Raw genomic sequence first — 24,690 nt, forward strand, 5'->3', positions numbered from 1 at the left:
ACTTGTCATTAATCCACTTTTGACATAAATGATAGCCTGCAATTTGCACAGTGAAGAGTATTATAACTTACCATTACTAATAAGTCACAGAAACTATTGCAAGTGTTTATCCGTATAACAGGCTTTTGGGTACTTGTGTATTATCACGGCGCCCCCGAGTTTCATCGCAGGTCATTGTACAACCACAAAATTGCGTCGCAGCGCATGCCATGCCATATGATCGCATGCGATGCGATGAGACGCGATTATACCCGATTTTTAATTGTACAGGCACCCAGACCCGATTTTACATTGTACACCCACCCTGATGGGTAATGACAATGTAAAATGCCCCCTCATTGTTAACGCCACCCCACTATCAACGCCAACCCGAAGCGTGGCGAGCTCAGCGAGGCCGCGAGGGGCGGCGGTACGCGTCCTCCGACCTTTTCATACCCCCACTATCCACGTCGGCGTCGAGTTGACTTTATATAGCGTGGCGAGCGCAGTGAGCCACCCTACCCGAAGCGTGGCGAGGGGACGCGCAGGGGTCGGTGCCTCGCTGCGAGGGGACGCTTGCTGCGAGGGGACACTTCGGGCTCGGTGGCTCGCTGCGCTCGCCACACTATATAAAATCAACTCCACGCCGACGTGGATAGTGGGGGTATGAAAATGTCGGAGGACGCGTACCGCCGCCCCTCGCTGGCTCGCTACGCTCACCACGCTTAATTAGTGGTATGCGATGCGACGCGACGGGCGCCGTGATAATATACAAGTACCGGCTTTTGTAATGTCCTCATAATAAATACCTAGTGGTGCTGGGGAAGTAAAGACCCCAATCCACTAGTGCAAATTGGGCCCTTTTCATCCGAATCCGAGGCATCAGGCCGAGGAATCGGATGAAAAGGGCCCAAATGTGATGAGTGTAACCTCCGATGCCAGAGCCAGATATTGTCACTGATGGCCCAAGAATCCATTGGATCCCGCAGCAAGGTAAAAGATTGCATACAATACAATGTATGCAAAAGAACCAAAGAGATGGCCGGGTATGGAATGCGAGGTACAGCCTGCGATACCTCCTTGAAATTTGATGTAGCAGTGAAGGGGGTACTTCAAATAACCTCTGAAAATATTTAAATAAAAATATATACATTATAACACAGTGTGAAAAGAAACCAAATGATAAATAAAGAGTAACGGTACTTATGTATTATCTGGGCTCCCATGTTAAATGCACCCCATTTTTTCATATCCCTACTATCCAACTACGCATGGAGTTGATTTTATATAGTGTGGCGAGCGCAGCGAGCCACCGTGCCCGAAGTGTGGTGAGCGCAGCGAGCCCCGCGAGGGGACGCGGTCTCATAAGAAACACGGGAGCCCAGATATTACATAAGTACCAGAGTAACTGCTCTAGTGTGGGGTAGGGGGCTAATTAGGTGGCATAGAGAAATGAGTCCCCCCACCTCTGCATGACCACTTTAAGCCCTGAATTTGCACCTCTCATAGAAACCTATGGGGTACGCAGGCCTGTTTGGGAATGGAGTGATTGCAGCAGATATCGGAGCTACCAGCTACTGTCTCTCCTTCATATGTACAGGGGATACTTATTATTTGCCACTAGCCCACGAAAACTGGTGTTTTTGGAGAATACCCACAACTATGTAATAATAAATGGGCCACATAAACTCTGCTGAGACCGTATATGAGATTTCTGGGTATGGGTAAAAACCGGACCAGGACAAGACCCCCGGACCGCCAAACCAGACATCAAAATCTGCAGTCCGGAGCTTGTAGCGTCCGGTCCGGGGAGTGTCCTGTCCGGGAGAGGGGGGGGGGGGGGGGGGCGACTACCTGTGCCACCAGGGTCCGGGCATGTAGCAAAAAACGGACAGACCGGACCGCACAAGGAAGTTGTAATCTCCCCTTCCCCATGTCCCTGATGATAGCTATCACAGGGACCCCCCGGATAAGACACCCCCCCGAACGGGACACCCCCGGAACCGGATACTACAAGCTCCGGACTGCAGATTTTGATGCCATCGGCACATCCACCATCGATGGTTGCCATTGATGGCTTCTAGGGCAGGAACCATCGATGGCTATAAACCATTCTACCTCACACCATCGATGGTTCCTGCCATCGCTTAGCCGCACATGTGCAGAGCAACGGGACGGGTCGCTGTGGGCAGCCTGCCCGGCCGGGATCCGTGCGCATGCGTAGAAGAAACTTTAGCCATCAATCCAGTTTAAGTTTCTTTTGCGAATGCGCGTACCTCCCGGCGGGGTGGGCCGCCCGCAGCGACGCCGCTGGACGCAATGACGCTGCGCACGCAGTGAGCATGCGCCCCAAACTTTTACCATCGGAAGCCATCCATCGATGGCATATAACTATTCGACCATCCACTATCGATGCCCAAAACATCGATCACTAGGTCCCAACCATCGATGTTTTGGGAACATCGATAGTCGATGGCCATCCCTATTTCATTCTGAAGAGGGAGTGTACCTAGCACCTTTCTTATTTATTTATGTACAGTTTCTTATATAGCGCAGCAGATTCCGTTGCACTTTACAATAGTAGACAGTGATAAAACAAACTGGGTAACAACAGAAAGACAGAGGTTAGAGGGCCCTGCTGCAAGCTTACAATCTATAGGATTGTTTATTATTATTATTATTATTATTATTATTATTATTATTATTATTATTATTTTCTGTATTTATTCAGAACTGTGGTGAACTATGTATAAAGGAAATTAACTATTTACCGGTCCATGAACTAAAATAAAAAATATCAAAGATTTTTTTTTTTTTCAAATATACTCCTGCAGCTGCATTTCACGTGCTGTACAGTATTATAGGCTCAGTATGAAGTGAATCGGGCTGTGCACATACACAGCACTGTGCCGTGGAGCCGGTTACACCCAGCAGTACATTACGGTAACCTATACATTACAGCAAGCTGCTGCTGTACCGGGGGCGGGGTCAGGTCTGATGTTGCTGCTGGAGATGGTTGCTAGGCAACAAGTGACTCCTGGCGTCGCTGTGGCCTGCGCTGCGCTTCTGGTCTCTCCGTCGACCCCGCATAAAGTAACTCGGTCGGTAGCTGTGGTGAGTACCCGAGAGATGGGTAAAGCCAGGGGAGTAATAATAGAGAGTATAGTATAGCAGTATGCAATGTGATGCTGCATTCTCTATACTCAGGCAGTAATAATACGTTGTGTGACCGGGTCTGGGGGTGTATTGGGAAACGTTTAGTAGACAGTATAATGGCTCTGTAGATATTGTGGAACTGCAAGTCCCAGAATGAGCAGACAGTTACCTTTGCTTGTTAGTAAATAACACCGTATACGTTCATAACTGAATATAAAAAGGCAGCTAGTTATATACAAGCTGTGTGTGACGTGCAGCCAGGTGCTGAGCTGTTGGTTAGGTCACAGTGAGTGTGCCTAACATCCTAACATGTGAGTATTGCATTTGTGCTGAGGTCTGTCTGTGATACGTCATGGTCAGTGGGAATGCTCTATGATCCTAGATCCTGGCTGTTGTCAGACGTGCACCTGCAGGAAACCCGCAGAAAGCGTATCCCTCCCCATTGGCGGCTTGTCAGGATAATTCATACATATAGATTTTTTTTGGTAAATACTCTATGAAGTAAACCAATTTCCCTATTTATTTATTATAACAATGTAAAATAAAGTGTTTATTTGCAGGTCCCTACACAAAATACACATGTGCAGTAGATGTGTTACTATTCCTGTCAATTTTTAATGTTATTTTGTTTTGTATATTTTTTGACAACTTGTGAGTGCAAAGGTGCCCTTTCTATGGGGCACAGAGCCTTAGGGGGGCTGTATCTGGGGCCCGTCTCCCTATACATAAAGTTGCCAAGTTTCCAGAATTAAAGAGAAATGTGGGGTGGTTGCGCTAAGCAGTTAAGTTCAATAATACATGGTTTAAAACATGGTTATTTATTACAATAAAAATAGAAAAATAAAATAAAATATCATTGAAAAGTATACAGTTTACACAAGATTTTGTTAGTACACACTTATTATGCCTACGGCTTAAAAATAGTAATTAAAAAGTATGATTGCATACTAATAACATGTAAAAACTACAAGAGATTGGTGCTGCTGTATTTTGTAAATGGGGAGGAAGTCCCAAAAAAAGTCACCTTAATTCAGTTGTGTCTTGTCCTCTTTTGGGCCCAAAAGGAAATGGTACCTTACTGTTGGGTTGGTGGTGGGATCGGATTGATATTACACTGTATTGGCTCCGTGATGGTTTTGAAACGGAGTTTCCCAAAAGATGGTATAGGATGTGGGGTCCTGGTTCGGCAATATTAGAGAGGTGGCGTTCCACCTCTCTAATATAGAATTTAGAGTTCTTTCTTACATATATTTGCGAATACATGGGTAAGCCCCCAAGCCATTCATCAAGGCTTCTCTGAGTATTGGGGGTCCCTACTGTAAGTATACATTAACTGGACCTGTCAGAATTACCTCTATCGGCATGCTGGCTTCAGTATTCTGACTGCAAGCGTCCCCACAGTCATCCATATGTATTCCAGTCTAAGCATATACAGTATATCAGCTGTTCACTGTCATTTTTCAAACACAGCCTGCACAAGGAGAGTTTAGAAGCTAATTGGTTAGTGCTTTATACATCTCCATGTTTTGATAAATACTATATGCAGGTAGCATACTGATCTTTGAACAGTTTTCTATTTAGTATTTGTTATATATATATATATATATATATATATATATATATATATATATATATATATATATATATGAATGATTGATGAGTTTGTGCAAAACATCAGTTGCATGTTGGCCAGACATTTTTTTGGGCAGATCTGACTGTTATAGATGGCTTATTGGAGCAGTATAGCATTAGCGGTATGCTGGACACTGCATCTAATAAGTTTTAGATCCGATCCAATATGAGGTCTCATGCGCATCGGATCGGAGGCCCTAGATCGCAATTTCTGCATGTAGGATCTGTTGTATATGACAGCCCCTGGCAGCACTTGCTGGGATTGCATGTGATGCTGCCTTAATGTCTCCCATACACGGTGCAATGCCATACCTCCCAACTTTTGAAGAGGAAAGGGGGCGTGGCCTCACGGGCGACGCAAAATCCGGCCACGCCCCCGTTTTCGCCGCTCGTCGTCGCTGAATAGACGCTGTGCGCATGCGCACAGCGTCTATTCTCGGCAAGCTGGGGGGGCTCCCAACTGTCCCCCCACCGCGGGACAATGGCGGCCCCGGGCGGGACGCGGGAACGTCCCCGAATATCGGGACTTTCCCGCGGTAATCGGGACAGTTGGGAGGTATGGGCCAATGCGTATCAGATTTGTTAAAGCAGCATGCGATTTGAACTTGATACGATGCAATCTTCTTGTTCAAGATGTGATGTGTGCGGGAGCGCGCATCCCATCCGCAGGCCAAAACACACCGTGTATGGGCACCATCAGGCAGTCCTGTAATAAGAATATCTTCAAGCAGAGTCAATAATAAGAGGATCCGATATGTAAGGAAGGGTCCTGATGGTACCTCAGTGCACCTCTGTCCCCTGCTATGGCACTTTCAAAGGAAAATGTTTCAGCCCTAAGCAGTTATAATGACCTCCTGCAAACCAATGTACTCAGTGCAGATGACCTGACACACTTTTATGCATTCATTTTTGCATTTTCTGCAATGTACACACTTTAGTATGCAGGTTGTATATAAGCTAATGTTGTTACAGCTAACCACATGCAAAATACATCAAATCCTCCTTATTACAGTACTTTTAATGACAAATATAGCTTAAAATAATACCCTTTACATGTTCTAAAAGAGTGAGCTGAGCTGGCTTTTTTCCAATAACAATATGTCTACTAGCAATGTTAACTGTTCCTTGGTGACTAACATAAATTTTAGTGCAATAAACCCTCCAGTGAAACTGGGCCTGAAGTTATGTATGGGTCTTAAGCTGTATTTTGCTGTGATTGCTCTGCAATCTCTGAGGGGGATTCATTAAAATGTTATTCTTCTTTGGTTGCACGGATAAATTTAATCCACTCTTGCACCTGACTTTACCAGATGAAAGTAATGGGATATTTGCATTGATCTGTCGGCTTATATTGTCATAGCTTTGGAACAGTACTTTGATGAGTACCATCCTTTAGATGAGGCCTGGGGGGGGGGGGGGGGGGGGATAATTTCTCACAGATATGGTACTGTCTTTCAGTAAAAGAAAATATCTATTTATGATTAATGTAAATTTATTAAAATCACCAATTCTTGTCATTGTGAGTGACAAATGCAAATGAGAACATAGATCTGCCACTTTAAGAAAGCGGGTAAAATGTACATCCCCCTCAGTGATTGAGGAGTGGATCAGGCTATTGCCATTGATATTAAACACTGCTGTTTTTTTTGTTGGCGTGATATAGTGCTGGGAATAGCATTATATTGACTATATAGAGTTCACACAGCTGACGAACCATGACCAGTATGAGAAAAAACACCTGTCTATATACTGGAAAACACCATCATCATCGAGAATGAAGAAAGCATATCAAAGCAAATCCAAATTTAAAGCCATGTTAATTGTTTTCTTTTATATCAAGGGTGTTTTTTTGGCAGACTGGGGACAACAGTGAATCAACAATACTACAGAAATGTTCTAGAAACTTTGTGGGAAAGAATCAGAAGACAGAGGCCAGAGTTATGAGAATATGGTTTCATCCTCCTTTTGGACAATGCATCAGCCCACACAGCTCTGATGCAGTTTTTTGGCAGAGAAACAGATTGCAGTGCTAGAACATCTTACATACTCGGCTAAGAAAATCATACTTTTTATTGGCTCAAGTATCTTTTAGAAAAAATATATATTATGTAAAATAATGTGCTTGTGCATGGTGTACATGAAACACTGGTTAATTATTTGAGTGGCAAGTGAATTTTTCAAAATAGGTGTGAAAATTGCCAAGCAAACCTTTTTATTCATCATAATGACCTGTAATGTTTACCATATATAGGAAATAGAATCTTTTTATACACAACATTTTTTATTTGAATTTATATAACAAGAAATGAAGAAATCATTTTAGAAGCGGAGTACCCATAGGGCAGTATTCAATGCTCTCGATTAACTGCTTTTTTTCTGGCGAATCGGGTTTTTTCATGCTCTGTGGTGAATCTTTTCTCTGAAAATCTGATTCACACTATTTAACGGTCACTGTTCGCTGTTCGCTGAAAGGGAACAGTGAATGTCGGCCAGTTCTCCATTTCATGCTCACTGCAAATTGATGGTGTATTTCAATGGGGTTTTCACTGATTCGCCGAGAGTGTATTCAATGCTAGGGTGGAGAACTGCTTTCACCATGATTTTCGCCATCTTTTTCAGGTGAACTGGAATGTGTTCTTTTTGGTGTCAAAACATCTGTAATTTTATTATGTTAAAGGGCTTGCTATTTGGATTCATGTACTTGCAGCACATGAATATATATATTGATTATATTGTTAAGGTGTGTACACACAGGGGCGATTTTGTGCAAAATCGCAGGAAATATGGTTGCTGAGCGACCATATTGCCCGCAATGGGAGTGTGCACCGGCGATATATCGCCGGGTGCGCGCTCCCGTTTTTGCCCCTGTGGTGGTCGCTGGTCGCAGGAACATGCTCCTGCGACCAGCTAATTACCACTGCCGGGCTCCCCCCGGCAGTTTCTTTTTCATCAGCGACCATCTCTGGTCGCTGATGTAAAGTAGAAACTGAGCAATATATTGCTCAGCCATATATTGCTCAGCCATATATGGCTGAGCAATATATCTCCCCCGTGTGTACACAGCATCAAAATCCGCCATCAGGGGCAGCGAGCCCCTGACACGTTGAATAGGGGGAGAGGGAGGGCTGGGTGCGAATCCTCCAAAAAAAGAAAAAATCTTCAGAGAACACACTGGTTCATTGAATCCTATGTGTTTTTGGCTGCATTCTGGGATTTGATTACACCTGCCGGAGGCTCAGCACCTGCTAATCGGGGATAATTGGATTATTATAGATCTAATTAGCCCCAATATAAATTATTATCTTTTAGTTACTCGCAACAGGTATGAGACAAGACCCAAGCCCTACAACTGATCTGTGCCTGATAAAATGCTTTAACTATTTTTGTTTCTCCATGTTAAATAAATAATTTAATCATACAGCTCTTGTAAAGGGGAGAGGATTGGAGGTGGTGTGGGTGTGCCAATTCAGGGGAGATGCAGGGCCGGTGCTAGAGTGTCCGGCGCCCTCCTGCAAACCTCACATTTTGCGCCCTTTCACATTGCCCTTACAACAAGCTGCAGCCCGATTGTGGGAGTGTATGCAACATGCGATCCTATGGAGGATCTCGGGTGCATGTACATGTATGCATACACCAAATGTTGCAGGCACTAAAGGTGCCCATACACGCTGCAAGAATGGCATACGTTATAGGCTAGATCACATTGCACGGCATGCATGCAATGTGTGTGCGATGCGAAAGCAGTACAAAAAGTATGTGCAGCACTCGGGACTGAGGGGGAAAGGAGGTGAGCGAAGGAGGAGATGGAAGAAGAGGGGAGGAGATAGAGGGGGTGGAGTGTTGAGGACTGGCATCGGCACTGGCACAGCACACTGAGAAGAGGTAAGGAAGGGTAGGCGTCGCTGCTGCCAGTTCGTCATTTGATTGACAGTTGACAGGCGCAGGGAGCAATCCAGGCATTCACAGACAGCGCTACATGCCTCAGTGCAAGTGTCCGTGGCGTCAGGAAGAGGGGGCAGGTCGCAGGAGGAGGACAGTGTGTGCGCGGTGCAGGGAGCTGCTCAGCCTCGCCATACTACCGCCCGCTGTCAGACAGGCGCTGCGGGTGGCGTACACGAGGCAGTGACAGTGAGGGCTGAGGCAGCTTTAGCAGAGCAGGGAGGGAGACAGCGCCTTTTCAGCATGGCGCCTCCCTGCTTTGCAGGAGCTGCTGAGTGGGTAGCGCCGGCCCTGGGGAGATGCAACACCTGCGTGGCTAGCCCGGGCCCCCAAAGAGGCCCAAATATTTTGTCTTCCTCCTTGGATCTCCTGTCCACAGTCTGGAACTAATAGAACAGTATATGTGGCCAGAGGCATTCATCCCCACTTACACATTGCTGCCACCCCCCATGCTAAAATTATTACTCTCCAAGTTCTCTCCTTTTCTGCTGGGATAATCTGCAGACAGCACTGTGCACATGGAAGGAGACTTAAAAAGATATACATGCTTTCACCTCCACCACCATACTAGTGACAAAAGGCTTGGGGTATTAGTATGCCTTGCGGATGCCGGGGCACTTAAGACAGGGGGGCGAGGTGGAAAGTGGGGGTGTTTTTATTAGATTATGCGGTACTTATGTATTATCTGGGCTCCCATGTTAAATGCACCCCATTTTTTCATACCCCTACTATCCAACTACGCATGGAGTTGATTTTATATAGTGTGGAGAGCGCAGCGAGCCACCGTGCCCGAAGCGTGGCGAGCGCAGCGTGCCCCGCGAGGGGACTCGGTCTCATAAGAAAAACGGGAGCCCAGAAATTTCATAATGGGCCCCATACATCAGCAATCACAATTTATGGATTTCCAGATAAAGGGATTTTTTGCCCAGATAAATGGATTTTACAATCTATCTGACTTTGCCCACACATTACAGATTTATTTCAGTGATCGGCAGATTTTTCCATCTAAAGATTGCATCTTCATATCTGGAAATTGCCCAATCGATTGTCATTTCAGCTGTTCATAATGTAAATAGATGAAGAAGACGAATTGGGAATGCCCACACATATAAAAAAGATCTGCAGATAATACCAGATTATTAAACATGTTTAAAATCCTGATCAGTGGCGTAGATTGTGTAAGGCAGCCCCCGCTGCTGCTTGGGGGAGCGGGGGCTGCGTGGGCGCCGGGTGTTGGCACAGTGGCGTAACAGGAGGAGGAGTGGAGGAACTAGCGTTGGACCCGGCGGAATGCATGCTGCACCGGCAAGCAGGGGCAGCAGAAACCCAGACTTAAACCCAGACTGGCTCATCAGCCGTGCGCCTATTTCCCTCCCGAGTGCAGCGTGTGAGACCGGAGGCTGGAGAGGAGTGCTGATGTGCTCTCCCCCTGCGACTGCCGTGCTCAGTCACACAGCAGGCAAGTTCTCTCTGCACACCCCCACCCACCCTACAGACATCTGGACCCGCCGGCTATATTAGTCCTCCCCTTCCGCGCTGAGGCACCCGGCCGCTGTGCCCTGCAGTCAGGCATGGCAGGGTAGTAGCAGCTAGTTCCCTCCATCAGGAACCCGGAAGACAATGGGAACTAGCCCCCTTCTTAGTCACCCAGCAGCCAGCAGCAGGCCTCCTCCTCCCCAGCTCTCCTACTTTCGAGGCATGATCCCCCTCGCCCCGCTCAGGCACCCGGCGTCTGCTATGCCCAGGCACACAAAAGACAAGTTACCTGCGCTGCGCTCCGCACCTCCCCCCTCCCTTTTGGCACCCTGACCCGGCGACTGTGTACCCCCATCACATACCCGCTCAAGCACCCTCCCCATACCCACTTAGGCACCCAGATGCAGTGTTAATCTCCACACCCTGACTAGTCAGACTTTTGCTGTGCCTCCCCCCCTCATCAAGCATCCAGCAGCTGATGTGTGTCTCCTCTCTGCCACCCCCCCCCCCCTTCCCCTTCAGACACCCAGATCCTGCTGATTCCTGCAGCATCCTGTCCTCATCACCCCTCCCCCACCAGTCTGGCACCCTGCTGCTTTTACATTATGCAATTGTTTAAATGTCCTTCTTTAATTGTGAAGATTAAATTACAATCAGTGCTCGAAGTGGGAATAACCATGCAGCAGCTTCTGATTGGCTGCCGGTCTGCTGGCAGATTAGAAATGATGGTGGCCATAGGTGGACTGTACACAGAGGGCCTCACAGCCAGAGCCTCCTCCTCTCTACCGCCGTACAGAACCACCGCTGTTGCCGCTGACGCCCAGAGACTACTTCGCACAGCAGCTGCCACCGTCCAGAGCCGCCTCCTCCTTAGGTAATCTTATTTCTCTTCCTGCTGTTACAGTCTCTATACCTACTGTCTCTATGTCCATGCTTTCACTCTCTTTGTTCCTATTATCACTCACTTTGTCCCTATGTCCCTACCATCCCTCTCTCTGTCCCTCTCTGTCTCTGTATTTTGGTTCATACTGTGGCATAATGTGATTTTTGGCTCATGCCACGTGGAAATTTTGTCTCATTCCGTGTGGCATTATGTGAATTTTGGCTCATGCCATGTGGCATAGTGAGATTTTTGGCTCACACTGTGTGGTATAATGTGATTTTTGGCTCATACTTTGTGCGGCATAATGCAAATTTTGTTTTGTTCTGTGGGAATTTTGGCTCACTCCATGTGGCATAATGTGATTTTTGGCTCATTCTGTGTGGCATGTGTAAGGGGCATTAGTACTAGATAGTATAAGGGGTCATACTATTGTGCATAATGTGTATAAGGGGTATATGGGGCAGTACACTACACCCCCTTTTGAGTGACCACACCCCCTAGACACACTTCACTTAAAAATTTCCACTTTGAGCACTGTGTGTGTGTGTGTGTATAGATCGGTACTCCCTTTGATGAAGTAAAAGGCTGTGTGCCTTAGCAGAAACATTTCTGGGTCAGACATACCTCAACATCTTTATAGCAAAGTACTATCCTGATGACGGGGCATATCTGACCCCCAAACGTTGTACTTACTTTAATACATTTGAAATTTGCTGAAGTGCCGGGCCTGAGTTTTTTTCTTCCATACTGGTGGGGGATTTTCAAACTAGACTCTCTTGGTGTGTGGCATAATGTGTAATGAGCATTATGCTGTGGGGTATAATGTGTAAGGGGCATTACAGTGTGTGGCATATTGTAGAATGAGCATTACCACACACTCTTTTTGAAATGGGCGCCATAGAGGTACATGCAAATTATTTATTTTACAATCAAAATGGGGCCGGGGGGGGCGCCAAAATGTTTTTGGCAGGGGGGAGCAAAATTTCTAGTTACGCCACTGATCCTGATTAAGCAATCGATTGGCGATTTTGATTGGGATTGCCAAAAGGGGGAGCCCACACATCTAAAATTAATTGTGGCAATCATCTCCATATCTGAAAATTGTCACAAATAATTGCTGATGTATGGGGCCCTTAAGTACCGATTATACCTATCTCCCTCCATTCCAGGAGGGACAAATGCTCTCTACCTAGATTCCCTCTTAATATATGAGATGGGTGTCACCTGTGTTGAACAATTTAATTGATTAAAAAGGTGTTTCAACACATGTGAATGCAGTAAGTCCAGGTAGAGAGCATTGTGTCCCTCCTGGAGTAGCTTATGTTGGGATATATGGATTGCATACCCTCCAACATGACCCATTCCATTAGGTACAAAATGCTCTGCTTCAGGACTTCTTCCTTAATTTAGGATTTCCTTCACCTTTGCTGGAACACCGTTATCATCGCTGAACTAGTTCAACACAGGTGACTGCAATTTTCAATTAAGAGGGAAGTCCAGAAACAGTACATGTTGTACCTAATGGAATAGGCCATGTTGGAGGGTATGGGATTGTATATAATAAATTTTAAATAATGGTACATATTATATATAAACTAATAGTATGATACCACCCGGGCATGGAACAGGAAAAGCTGGGATCGCTGTGTCTCTTACAGCTCTCTCCACTCCACAGTGTGCCCTGTGCCTCCCCCTTGCCCCTGGAGTACATCTCTTTTCAGTCTATAGGCTGCACCCCTATCTTTGCCCGATACCCCACCCACTAGTGGACTTGGCACACTCTTTTCCCTTGTCTTCTTGACTGCTACCACCTCACTAATATGTACAACATAGCTGCCTACCCTCCTGCATTCTGCAGGAGACTCCCTGAAATAACAGCAATCTCCCTCTCTCCCTCATTAGTCTAGCAATCTCCCTCATTTCACCTAGCCCACATTACACTGTTCCATTTTTGGGTAAAAAAGGAATAAGAGAGAGATACATTTACATTGAATCATAAGCACAATGTCCCAGCACTTTACCAAGTATAGTATCTCTTACTAAATGCTTTGGGGCTCATCTACATTTGGATATAAGTCATTTTAAATTACACACCCACGCTTCTAGGTGCCACGTTCATAATCTTTTTCCACAAATTCTCCATATTTGGAAGTAGCCATACCCTTTGGGTGGAGCGTGATGCAAAATTCTGCTACCAACCATAATCTCCCTGAAACTAGTTTTCAAAAGTTGGCAAGTATGATGTACATATTTGTTTTTGCTTCTTTTATGTTCTGCATTGTGCTACATTTTTGGCCAGTAACTATTTAGCTAGTTTAGTATCTTACTTAATATTATATTTTATTCTAATGCTTCATTCCATCTTCACAGTGCTACAGATTATTGCGGCACTCTATAAATAAATGATAATAAACTCCAATTCTGGAACACAGACATCTTGGTCATTAGGTCACCAGTTCTAAGGTTGACACATGAAAAGCTTGACAAGTAAAAAGGTCTACATGAAAAAGGTCCTAGTGGAAAAACATCGACCTTAGTTTTCCATGATTTTTTTTTAAGCCGACTTGTTTATACTTTACCATCCCAGTGGGCATAAAGGGAGAATATAATACTGTTCCTAGGTCAGCGAGGCACCGTGCCCAAAGAGAGCCATGCGAGAGGATGCGGTACACTTTTACAGTATCCTTGTCGATCTATGTCAACATAGACACCAAAAAAGTGAAAAAACGCATGTTTACTTTTCCCATGTCAACCATTTTTATGTCGACCTTTTGCTTGTGGCAAATCATGTCATTCCTGCAAGGCCACACCACGTTTTCGTCGATGTGGGGGCATGGCTAGCAGCTCTGTAAGCTGCTGCTAGCCCCCAGCCTCTCTGCTGTGGGAAAACACTGCTCCCCCCCCCTCTCCCCCCGCCGCCGGACACTGCTGACCCGGGGCGGGACACGGGAACGTCCCCAAAAACCTGAATGGTCCCCCGGAAAGCGGGACTGTTGGGAGGTACAGCAGCAGCATTGAGGGATCTCTAATGAGTATATTCATCAGGACTATTCTTATGTGAAGACTTTCAGTGGTTGCTCATTGCTGCAATTATAAAATCTAGGTTACAACAATTTATAAGAAAAACAGTTCTTATGCTCAGGTCCCTGGTGACACAGACTGGCAGCAGTTGATTACCTGCTGGTAAGGCCAATCTTTGGCATAAGTGTATCAGTCCTGAAAGCATGCTGATAGCCTGGACTTTAGGTTTGTATAGAAAAAAATATATAAAACAAATTGGAAAAATGCTTTGATTTTGACAAATAAAGCATTTCCTTCATTGGGCTCTCCACCTGACACCTTTCTGGTTTGGCCTTAGTAACTGGTACTTGCACCAACTTGCATGGCAACGCATTGTAGAAGCCCCCAGTGAAGTCTTCCACTGGCAAGAGTCATTCCTGAAAGGACCTTTGATAAAAAAGGCAGAAGGACAATATCTTGTCCCCTTTTTATGGGTGCAAGGTGCCTATTGAAAAAAGACCAGTTAATCTTGAAGATGAAATGATCACGTTTGCTTTTAAAATATGACATGCCCTCATTCTCTGAAGGTGCCCATACACGGGGAGCGATCCTGCTTTGTGAGGCCATGGGCACTCCTGTGCATCGCGTAGCACATAATGTGCTGCACATACTTTTTCAACAAGATCACATCTAATTCAAAGCTGCTTTAGCACATTGAATGTGTTTAGATGCGATGCGATCATTGAGCCAATTGCTCCGTGTATGGGCACCTTTACTTACCTTATCATGTTATTTTTATTCTCCTGTACATGATGCCACCAAGTTTTTGTAGCGATGTACAGACATACAATTAAGTTTTAGATACGGAAAGCGCAACCATTTCAGTATAAAAAAATGCAAAAAGTATAAAGGAAGAGATTAGACAGAGATAGCAACATCCCATGTGAAATATAACTCGCATCTTAGTAAACTTCCCCCTAAGAATCAAAGACAAAGAAGCACACTCGGGACGTGGACTGTACTTTGAGCAAACAAGAAGGAGCATGTCACTGCTCATGAGAACATACAAAGGGTCATATTTATCAATGGAAATTTGTAGACTACCCTCAAGTATTAAGTATCCCCAAACACAAAAGCTAGGGCTCTAAAATGGTCAAATTTACCCAGGGCATTCTGGGGCTTTGTAATTTGGCTGAGAAACAAGTCAGTAAGGACATTGAATTATGACCGGTGGTGGCTCAAGAGGCAGAGCTGCAGCAAAGTTCAAAATTCAAACAGGTGAGCAACAACAACTGCCATTCCAAACTGACCCACTGGCAGTTGTTGTGGCTCCCCTACTTGAATTTTGAACTGTGCTGTTGCCCTTTCTCTGTAGCCGCCACTGATTATTGACACATACCAAATTAATCAGCACAGTCTCTTATTCTTGTTTCACGGGCTCTGGCGGCTTACTGCGTGGCGTATTGATGCAAGATGTATGAGGACACAGTATGTATGATTATATGTTTAATACTATTATCTTTAGAAAACTTACCGGTTTCATTGGTATACATGAACGTACTAAACTAATTTGTTTTAGCAATTACTGAATGCTGGGTGGCTTTCATTTTGAGTAAAAGTAAAATAATAGAAATTGATTAATGATCATTTAAACATTTGTGCTTCAGTGTATTTTTTGGCACGATATTTGACATTATATTTAGGTGTTTGCGGCTAGCTTTTTATCATGCTTTACAGTGTACTAGCCAGATTAAGGGGGGACACAAGGTTTACTGTACCCCGGGCCTCCCAGCCAGAGAACAGTGACATCAATAGCTCTTCTGATTCCTGTGTAAGAGGCTGCTGCTATTCTTGCATGTGACAAGATAGATGATACAGTAGATGTTATATTTGTATATGTATATAACAGTGGTTCCCAAACTTTGTGCCGTTGCTCCCTGCGGTGCCTCGGGACACAGGAAGGGGTGCCCTGGGTTGGTGGTCCAAATATAAACAGTACTCAGGCATCATCAAACCAAATTTAATATACAGGTACTGTTCACAATTCATACCTGCAAACATGACAGATTCCAGGAAGGACCAAATCCTCTCAACTTGGACTTGCTTCTGCTATGATTGCCGTCACCTGTGTTGAAATTCCTTTTATTATAAATTAAATAGTTCAACACAGATGAAGTCAAGGTAGAGAGCATTTTGTACCTCCTGGAATGGGTCATGTTAGGAAAAATGCACAATGTAATATACACCCCCTTGGACCTTTACCTGGGACCCCTCAAGCCTTAATCCGGCCCTGTGTCCATGAGCAGTGCACGGAAGACCCATTAAAAACATGTCACTATAATGCATCTAGGACATTCCTTTGTTTTCATGTGTAGTGAACAAGCTGGTCCACGCTGGTCTCCGTCCCACGGTCCATGGGGGGGGGGGGGTGGGTTTGCAGGCGCCACAGCAAGTCAGCGGTGGTGCGGGTGAGCGGTGCCTTTGGGGCTCAACTAGCTTTATGCGCAGGGGGGGGGGGGATTGCTGGCGCCACTCACCTTGCTCCACGCCGCTGACCTGCTCCCAAGCTGCTTAGTGGTGGCACCGACCCTGTGAACAAGACATAAATATAACTGATTGAAATCATAGTGCTGTAAATTCTAGTTATTTTCAATCAGTATATTTAAAAAAAAAAAATATAGGGGCATAACCCTGAGATGTCCTCACATATACATCTAATTAAACTGGTTAAAGCTAGAAGACAAATGATCTGCCATATCTCAGAACAATCACAACAATTTGAGATAAGCTAACTCGATTCCACTTTGTGCTTACTTAGACATAAATCTTTTGTCCATTTTCAATATATGATTTAAAAACATAAAGTCATCTTGATATAATTTCTGACTTTTAAGCAACTCCTCAAGACCAGTGACCTTCAGGGATTGGGTTGGTGCCAAGATCTTCAAAAACGGACTATAGCTGACATTCATATAATATGTATACTTTCTTTAGCAACAAATACATTGGCATTTCAGAACTATTTTTAACAACACATGAACGCATTGTCTGTCTCAGCTTAATGATTCTTGCTACACCTGCGAAGTATATACAATATCAGTATGCAGAGGATTTAAGTTCTTGTTCTTTTGGACATTAAATAAGGTGCCAACATGCTTTCCTAAAACCTGTTAAACGCTTATGATTGCTAACGGTCCTTAAACGTAAGTGAATGGACCTGTGCGCAAACACAATCGCCAACACCTCCTGACAAGCATTTGCCATGTGTCAAAGGTCAACAGAGCCTGCAGCAATCACAAGCGTCGAAGCTCGGTATTTAACATGTTATACTTTGAGAATGAAAAAGATCAAGTTTGTTTTAACCCTTTGATTGCCGACGTTGCCGTGAGAGATCGTCCAACTATCCCCTAAAAATGCCAGCATCGCTCACAAAGGGTTAAAAAGCCAAGAATAATTTATCATTGACATAGAATTGGCTTTAAAAAAGATTTTTTAAATAAAGTAAACATTTTGGGGCTGAAGCAGATTTGAACCAATGCCTGTTTGCAGAGTGTATTTTGTCACTGTGCACGTAACCAGTCGGGAGGTATACGATGTGTTCGCCAAAAACTAAATGGGATGAGATATATCCAATGGTGGCAAATTTTTTTTTAGTCAAAAATGGTCCCATTTTGGGGTGATAAATTATCACATGGGATCTGAGATAACTTCCTGGACCCATGTGTTATCAAAGATCCATGGACTGCTTAACGGGGATTATGCTTTTGATGGCTCAGACAGAAAAGTCTGAACTGCAAGTGGCATACTATCAGGGCTAATTGGATGGCCCCTGTTGAACCCATTAGCTGTGGGAATTTACTTTGGCTAATTGGATATTGACCTAAGTGTATGCAAGTGTCTCCTCTCCACTTGGGACTGAAGGGGCATACCTGATGTGGTCTCATCTAGGAAAGTTTCAGAGAGGGCATAGTTCCAGAACTGCGGGCTATGCACAGTTGACTGGAAGCAAAGGTGTATTTATAATGCACACCCTGAACCCATTTTTAATCTTATCTCTGTGGAGTCCCACGTCACTGCTACTACTGCAACAGAAGTAATTTGGGATGCGCTCTACAAATTTGTAGCTGGAAACATGGTGGGAGTCATATTTCAGGAGACCTACACATGTACGATACAGATAAGTCACTAGGAACATTTTGGGCACCATGTTTTCAGAGACCTGCACATGTACTATACAGATTAGTCATTGGGAACATGGCAGACACCATGTTTCAGGAGACTTGCACATGTACTATACAGATAAGTCACTGGGAACATGACGGGCACCATATCTCACGAGACCTGCACATGTATGATGCAGATTAGTTACTGAGAACATGGTGGGCCCTATGTCTCAGGAGACTTGCACATGTACGATACAGATTAGTCACTGGGAACATGGAAGACACCATGTCTCACGAGACCTGCACATGTACTATACCGATTAATCACTAGGAATATGGTGGGCACCGTGTTTTGAGAGACCTACTGTACACAAGCACAGAGTCTGCTGTTCCACGGAGAGAAGGGAGTCTGTATGGAGTATACAACACAAGCCCCCTCCTTTCTTAAACAACCCCTTAATAGAAGTGTATAGACTCTTTGTTTATTACCCAGATAGTTTGCTCCTTATATAAGGTGATGCAAGTTCCCCCTACAGATGGTGACTAGTACCAAATGAAACCCATGGATTGGGGTGGTCCGTTGGAAAAGATGCATCTGATGGAACATACTGTACACATTTTTTTTTCTGTGCAGGTGATGTTGGAGCATCTGCATTCACATTGCACTCAACTCTCCGAAAAGCAGATAGCTTGTTTCAAAAATAACATGTACTTTCGCTTTCTTTGAATAGTTGGTAAACCCATATTACATTTTATCATGTACCTGTATAATACCTGTACCTTGCCTTATTGCTTGACACATTATTGATAATAATGGACAGCTATAATAACAGTTTATAGCTTTTAAAAAAAAACATATAATCATCTGTATCTAGTGCTTTTTATATCTTTTTGTATCAATAGCATTTGAACAAAGTGTTCTGCAGCAGTGTGTGCTTTCTGTTCTACATCAAAGATATTTTTGCAATAATATATATATATATATATATATATATATATATATATATATGCTGTATGTATATTTTTAAAAATCACACAATAACTGCATTGAAATAACTAAATCCTGCCCTACAAGCTGATTCACTTATTCTGCAACAAGGAAATCCCGCAATGAAAGATACCTTTACTGTATGTCACTGTTCCCATGTTACCGTATATGCTGGTATTTGAATAGAGACTTTTACATGGTTATATTAGCCCTGCTTTGAGGGATTAGCATCACTGGGACAATCACCCATCTATTTGTGCTCTAATCCTGTAGGCATTATTCAGGTATCCTTGTTCACCTGCTATCTTTACTTGGCTATTTTATTCAGGAGAGGTCATTCTTGTAATAAAGGCAGATGCTTGCAATAAATAAGTGTTACTTAAGGTAAAGTGAATGTGTACATATGGAATACTAATCAGACTAGGGCTAGTTCCATAATGACAAGGGGATACTATGCTGTAGATTTCTGTTATGTGCTACCAGTCCAACAATATTGTTTTTTTTATATTTCTTAGAGGTTCGTTTTTATTGTTCCATCAAGTGGTGAATGGTATTTCAAGCATGCTGCTGATTGATATAATGCTTTCAATACATTCTTATGTAAATTTACACTATACATTTATGTGATTTGAATTTAAACTGTGTGTTTGTCGTGAAAGCTATTTGTAAGGCATGCTGGTAAAATCGTCTGCAGGTATGTCACAGTATCCTCGGAGTATTGTGTGGAAATACTGTGGCATTAGGAGACAACTGTCAGTCTGCAGAACTGCACGCAGGGTTTTATTATACAGTACGATAGAAGCTATTTTCAGGTCACCTTTCAATTGAGGACACAGCAGCTGTGCGATTCGTATGCATAAATGATTTTCTAGCGCTTTATGTCTACTGCTTTAGTTCATGAAGAAATATGTCTTGTAACCCTTTGTTGTGAATGATTGTCATGTCTCCTCATACTTCGCGCATTAACTAATACCAACCAATCTCTGCTTAGCTGACATTAATGAAGTGAACCTAATTATAAAGTGATGTGCAGCGCCTTTTGTTTTTTTGGTGTTAGTACTGTCAAAACAACTGTCAAAACAACTAATACAGAAGGCTGTATACTGTGTACTGTATGACCTAGCCTTTTTTATTTCAATCATGAACTCAATTCTAAATAGTGTCTTGAATCTGAAAATCTGAATTGTAAAAGATATACAGTATTTTTACTCATACTTGCCTACTTTTGAAAACTAGTTTGAGGGAGATTATAGTTAGTAATTGAATTTTGCAAAGCGCCTCATTGAGGGGGCGTGTCATGCTCCACCCAAAGGGCGTGTCTAGTTCCATATATGGTAATATTGTGAAAAGAGATTGTGAATGTGGCACCTAGAAGCGTGGGTGTGTTCTGCTACATATTTGAATATTACTTAAATCCAAATGTAGATGAGCCCCAAAGCTGTTAGTAAGAGATACTATACTTGGTAAAGTGCTGGGAAATGGTGCTGATGATTCAATGTAAATGTATATATATCTCTCATTCCTTTTTTCCCCAAAAATGTAACAGTGTAATGTGGGCTAAGTGCTGCCCCACCTGCAGTGCACATGGTTTTGCCCATTTTCCAAACAAATTTGTACTGCGATCAGATCTAAATAAAGGCCAAAGTAAAAATATGGAAATAAACCCTTTTTAAATGAGTGTCCTGGAGAACCCACTTTCCTGGGGCACCTTAAAGTCATATAGTGGCCTTGATGTTTTGCTCTTTATCCCTCCCTTGCAGGCAAAGCTGTAAAGTAACAGCATAACCTATGGTAGATCCTTTGCTAATACAGGTAATACTGGCACAATTATTATCCTTCACTGTAGTAATGGTGCCAGAGGTAGATATTGTTTCCTTGTCCTACATGTTCTGCCTAAGCAGTTATTTTTTTTTCTCTAGCAAGAAATCATTCATGTAGAAATATATTTAAATTTATTTTTTTGTTATTATTTAGAATCCACCAATTTACAATCATTATTCGTGTTTCCGTTTTCTCAGATTCCCTTTAAGGCTGGAAGAGACGTTCCTACTGCACTCAGCAACCATGAGCAGCAATTTTGTTATACTTCCTCCTGGAAAGAGTGGGAACTCTGTCAGACTGAAAGCAAAGTGAGTACAATAACCGTGTGATATACTGCAGCTCATGTGGATTTTAATGAAATAGGAGTTAAATATTACAGTTGTAAAATTTTAGATATAAAATCCTTAAAACCTGTAGGCGGTGATATATGAAGTGCCCAACAATCGACTGGGTGTGGTACTGGAGTGCCTCAGTAGTGTGCTCTGTGCACGTAACGCATTTTGCACATAACTCCTTCTTAAATATAACATAGAGTCTCAAAATAGGTTTGATTTTGTACAGGATGAAAAACAATCTCTGTCAGCTCATTTGGTTTAGCCGAAATAGTTGAGCGCCCTTCCACGTGGCAACAATGTCCCAGGAATGTTACCCTTGTACCCTCTGTATCTGATTACAGTTCTCTCTTTAGAATAATTAAACGCATGTGGGGGTTTGGGTTAAGCACTACAGGAGACAGGGTTAGGCTGCAGGAGGAGGAAGAGAGTTAAAGTTTATGCTGTGGGGCAAGATGGCTCTATGCTGCAGAGTAGGAAGGTTAGAGTTAGGCACTAATGGGGTGGCTTAGGTTTAGGCTGTGTTGGTGGTGGTGGTGGTGGTGGTGGGGGGGGGGGGTTAGGCTGTGGGGAGGTTGGGTAAAGGTTAGGGTGCCAAAGAGAAGGTATAGACCGGCGGTGGCATCCCCACCGCCGGTCATCCATCTATATGTATTCCATACTGTTTTGCTATATATGTTTCTGTTATATAACATCTTATTGATTCAATGCAATATTTACTTAGGAATATCAAAGAGCTTCGTATGGAAACGATACAACTTGACAGACAAAACCAGGAAATGGAGCAGAGGTTGAACCAGTTGCGTCTGAGTATGAGCAGAGAAAAAGAGGAAAGAGAGTATGTAAACGATACCTTTATAGCTTTTATAGAGACCCCATACACTACAGTAATTTGGGCCGATTTCACCCGTTGTCGACGGGTTTGGTTGAGAATTTCTCCCAAATTTGTTGGCTTTGATGTCCCATCGAGGCTGATATGTGGTCCCGTGCGCATCTGACCTGAGACGGAGGTCAGACCTGCATGCAGGTCCAACCTCATACTCTGACCCCCCTCCCGGCGGCAGGGAACAGGGGTCGCATGCGATCAGTGGTGGAACTTGTGAGTAGTTGGCCCAGGTGCAAAAATATAATTGGGCCCCCCTCCTCCACTCCAACCCAAGTTAATATTATGCCACTCAGCAGTGGGTGGCAGCAGTGGGCCCCTTAGTCCTCAGAGGCCCCGTCGCACTGCACCTGCTGGACCAATGGTAGTTCTGCCTCTACATGCGATACATCACATGTGAAAGGACTGCATGAAATGTATCGCATGCGATCCTGCTGCCCAGGAAGCTGGCAGGGGATCGGGTGGCCATACATTGCTGTGATACATTGCAGTAGTGTATGGCCAGCTTTATTTACATAGCCAGAGGTGTAGGCATCTAATTACATTTGCCATTGTGGCAAACCAACATCATTCCCTAACCAGTGGAATGGCTTTAACTCTAAAATTGTTCCAGGAAAAATTTACAATGTAACTATTCTAGTTTATGTTTTGGTATCTCAAACGTCTGTGTGATTTTATTTATAAGATGTCACAAAGGCTCCAAAGCACTGTACATAGTAGATGGAGCATATGCAATATTTAATTGTATAGTACATGGCTGATCAAGTAGGATTTAATAAACTGTGTTGATGAGTTGTGAACATAAGTTTTACATACCTCCCAAGTGTCCCAATTTTAGTAGAACAGTCCAGTTTTTTTGTACTTTCCCACCCGCGGACAACAGTGTTCCGTGGTGTATTCAGCGATACAGAGGAGCAGGGGCATGGCCAGCAGCTCAGAGAGTACTGGCCATGCCCCCTTTGTGACAGGAAATTGGGACAAGAGATCGTGGCCATGACATACCCATGACTGAGGCCTCCTTCAGCTGAGGCGGCGGCTTCTTTTCGGACCCTTGCGCGACAGAACTGCGGGAGAGTCCCAATGTCCTCAACTAAAATGTTGTATGACATATATTACTAGTATATTGCCTCCAACATATGCTGGGTGTAGGTTTTCTCCTCTCCGCTCCATCCCTCACTGCTACACTTACCCTGGCTGACTCCCTCTCCCTTCTCCTCTTCCCTGCAGTGTGAGCCATTAGCTCCCACTATGAATCTGCATGCCAGTCTCCATGCAAACCATTTTTGATGAATATATATAGATGCCTTGCATTTCAGAAAAAAATATAGATTAAAAAGTATGTAGCCCGTAATCATTATTGTTACAGATGCATTAGAAAGGTGTTTACTCTATATAACCTATATAAACCTCATAGTGAATAAAGAAATCCAGTATTCTCCAGCAATATCTGTGCAGTGATTGCTCTCCCATGCAACATGCACCTTTTGTTAGTTGGCAATGTAAGGAAAGCTCAAAGAACTAGTTAATAGCTGGTTATACAAATCTTGTTTTGCAGACGATCAAATGCATATCACTGGAAGTCTGGGCAGGTTGGAAATCAAGGTCAAATACAGGATAAAGAGAATGCTGGCAAGGTATAGTTATCTAATCCTCAGTGTGGTAATAATGAATATAGCAACATTTGTATTTAGCTGAAAGGCTCACAAATGACATTTAAATGAGCTATCTGTTGATTAAATAAATTACCTCCCAAGTTTACATTTAGCTAAGTTTGCACATAAATAGGGAAGGCATTTGCAGTCATTACATGTATTATGCAGCTTGGAAGCTTTGGGATTAGTTTGTCTCTTCGTATTGGAACATTAAAAAAAAGTAGTGAGGGAAAAGTAGGAATAGGTACATGAACAAGGAACTAAGGCCCTTATTCTGGCTGACTCATTCAGATGCGAATTCGCATCCTTGCGAGTCACTCTAACCCCGCCTTGCGAATGGTTAGCCGGCACCACCCATTCGCACGCGGGATGCGTTCGCAAGGCTTGCGAATGGATGTTTTACATGAACATGATTAGAGGACAGTGAGAACCTCCCCCATCTTTCGATGGTCGCCGACCATCTAATGATGGTGGAGGCGCACGCATAGGTAAGGGTGGTCCAGACCACCCTTACCTATGTGTGTAGAATTGCAAGGAATTGCGGGCAGCTATCATCCGGTTATGTCAGCTGTCTGCCCCCCGCACGTGCGTCACGGACACATTAGCATGTGTACGCCCAGCATTTTCATGGGAACCCCCATGAAATGCTGGGTGTTCACAAATGCTAATGGCCCAGGTCGGCACCCCCCGTCCCTCTTCACTCCCCCGCTCGCAAGCCTGGGTGCGTGCACCTGGCGAACAGGCTTTTTGGTGAATTTGCATGCACCTAGCATATACACATGTGCA

General features: G+C 43.9%; 1 protein-coding gene across 6 annotated transcripts in view; it reads left to right on the forward strand.

The window, feature by feature from the left end:
* Positions 1-2,860: 2,860 nt before the first annotated feature.
* Positions 2,861-24,690, forward strand: part of ZBBX (zinc finger B-box domain containing) — a 119,832-nt gene continuing 98,002 nt past the window's right edge. For 5 of the 6 annotated variants that reach the window (XR_014471800.1, XM_083177826.1, XM_083177829.1 and 2 more), the window contains exons 1-4: positions 2,968-3,093; positions 21,235-21,345; positions 22,094-22,207; positions 23,808-23,886. Coding sequence is in view for 5 of the 6 variants with exons in the window: in XM_083177826.1 (XP_083033952.1) it covers positions 21,281-21,345; positions 22,094-22,207; positions 23,808-23,886 (258 nt within the window). In the remaining variant the exon portion in view is untranslated. Of the gene's footprint in view, positions 2,923-2,967; positions 3,094-21,234; positions 21,346-22,093; positions 22,208-23,807; positions 23,887-24,690 lie in introns of those variants that run through there. The other variant, XM_083177827.1, reaches the window with a different exon arrangement.

The sequence above is a fragment of the Crinia signifera genome, chromosome 3, assembly GCF_055691185.1.
Source record: "Crinia signifera chromosome 3, ASM5569118v1, whole genome shotgun sequence".
NCBI classification, from domain to species: domain Eukaryota; kingdom Metazoa; phylum Chordata; class Amphibia; order Anura; family Myobatrachidae; genus Crinia; species Crinia signifera.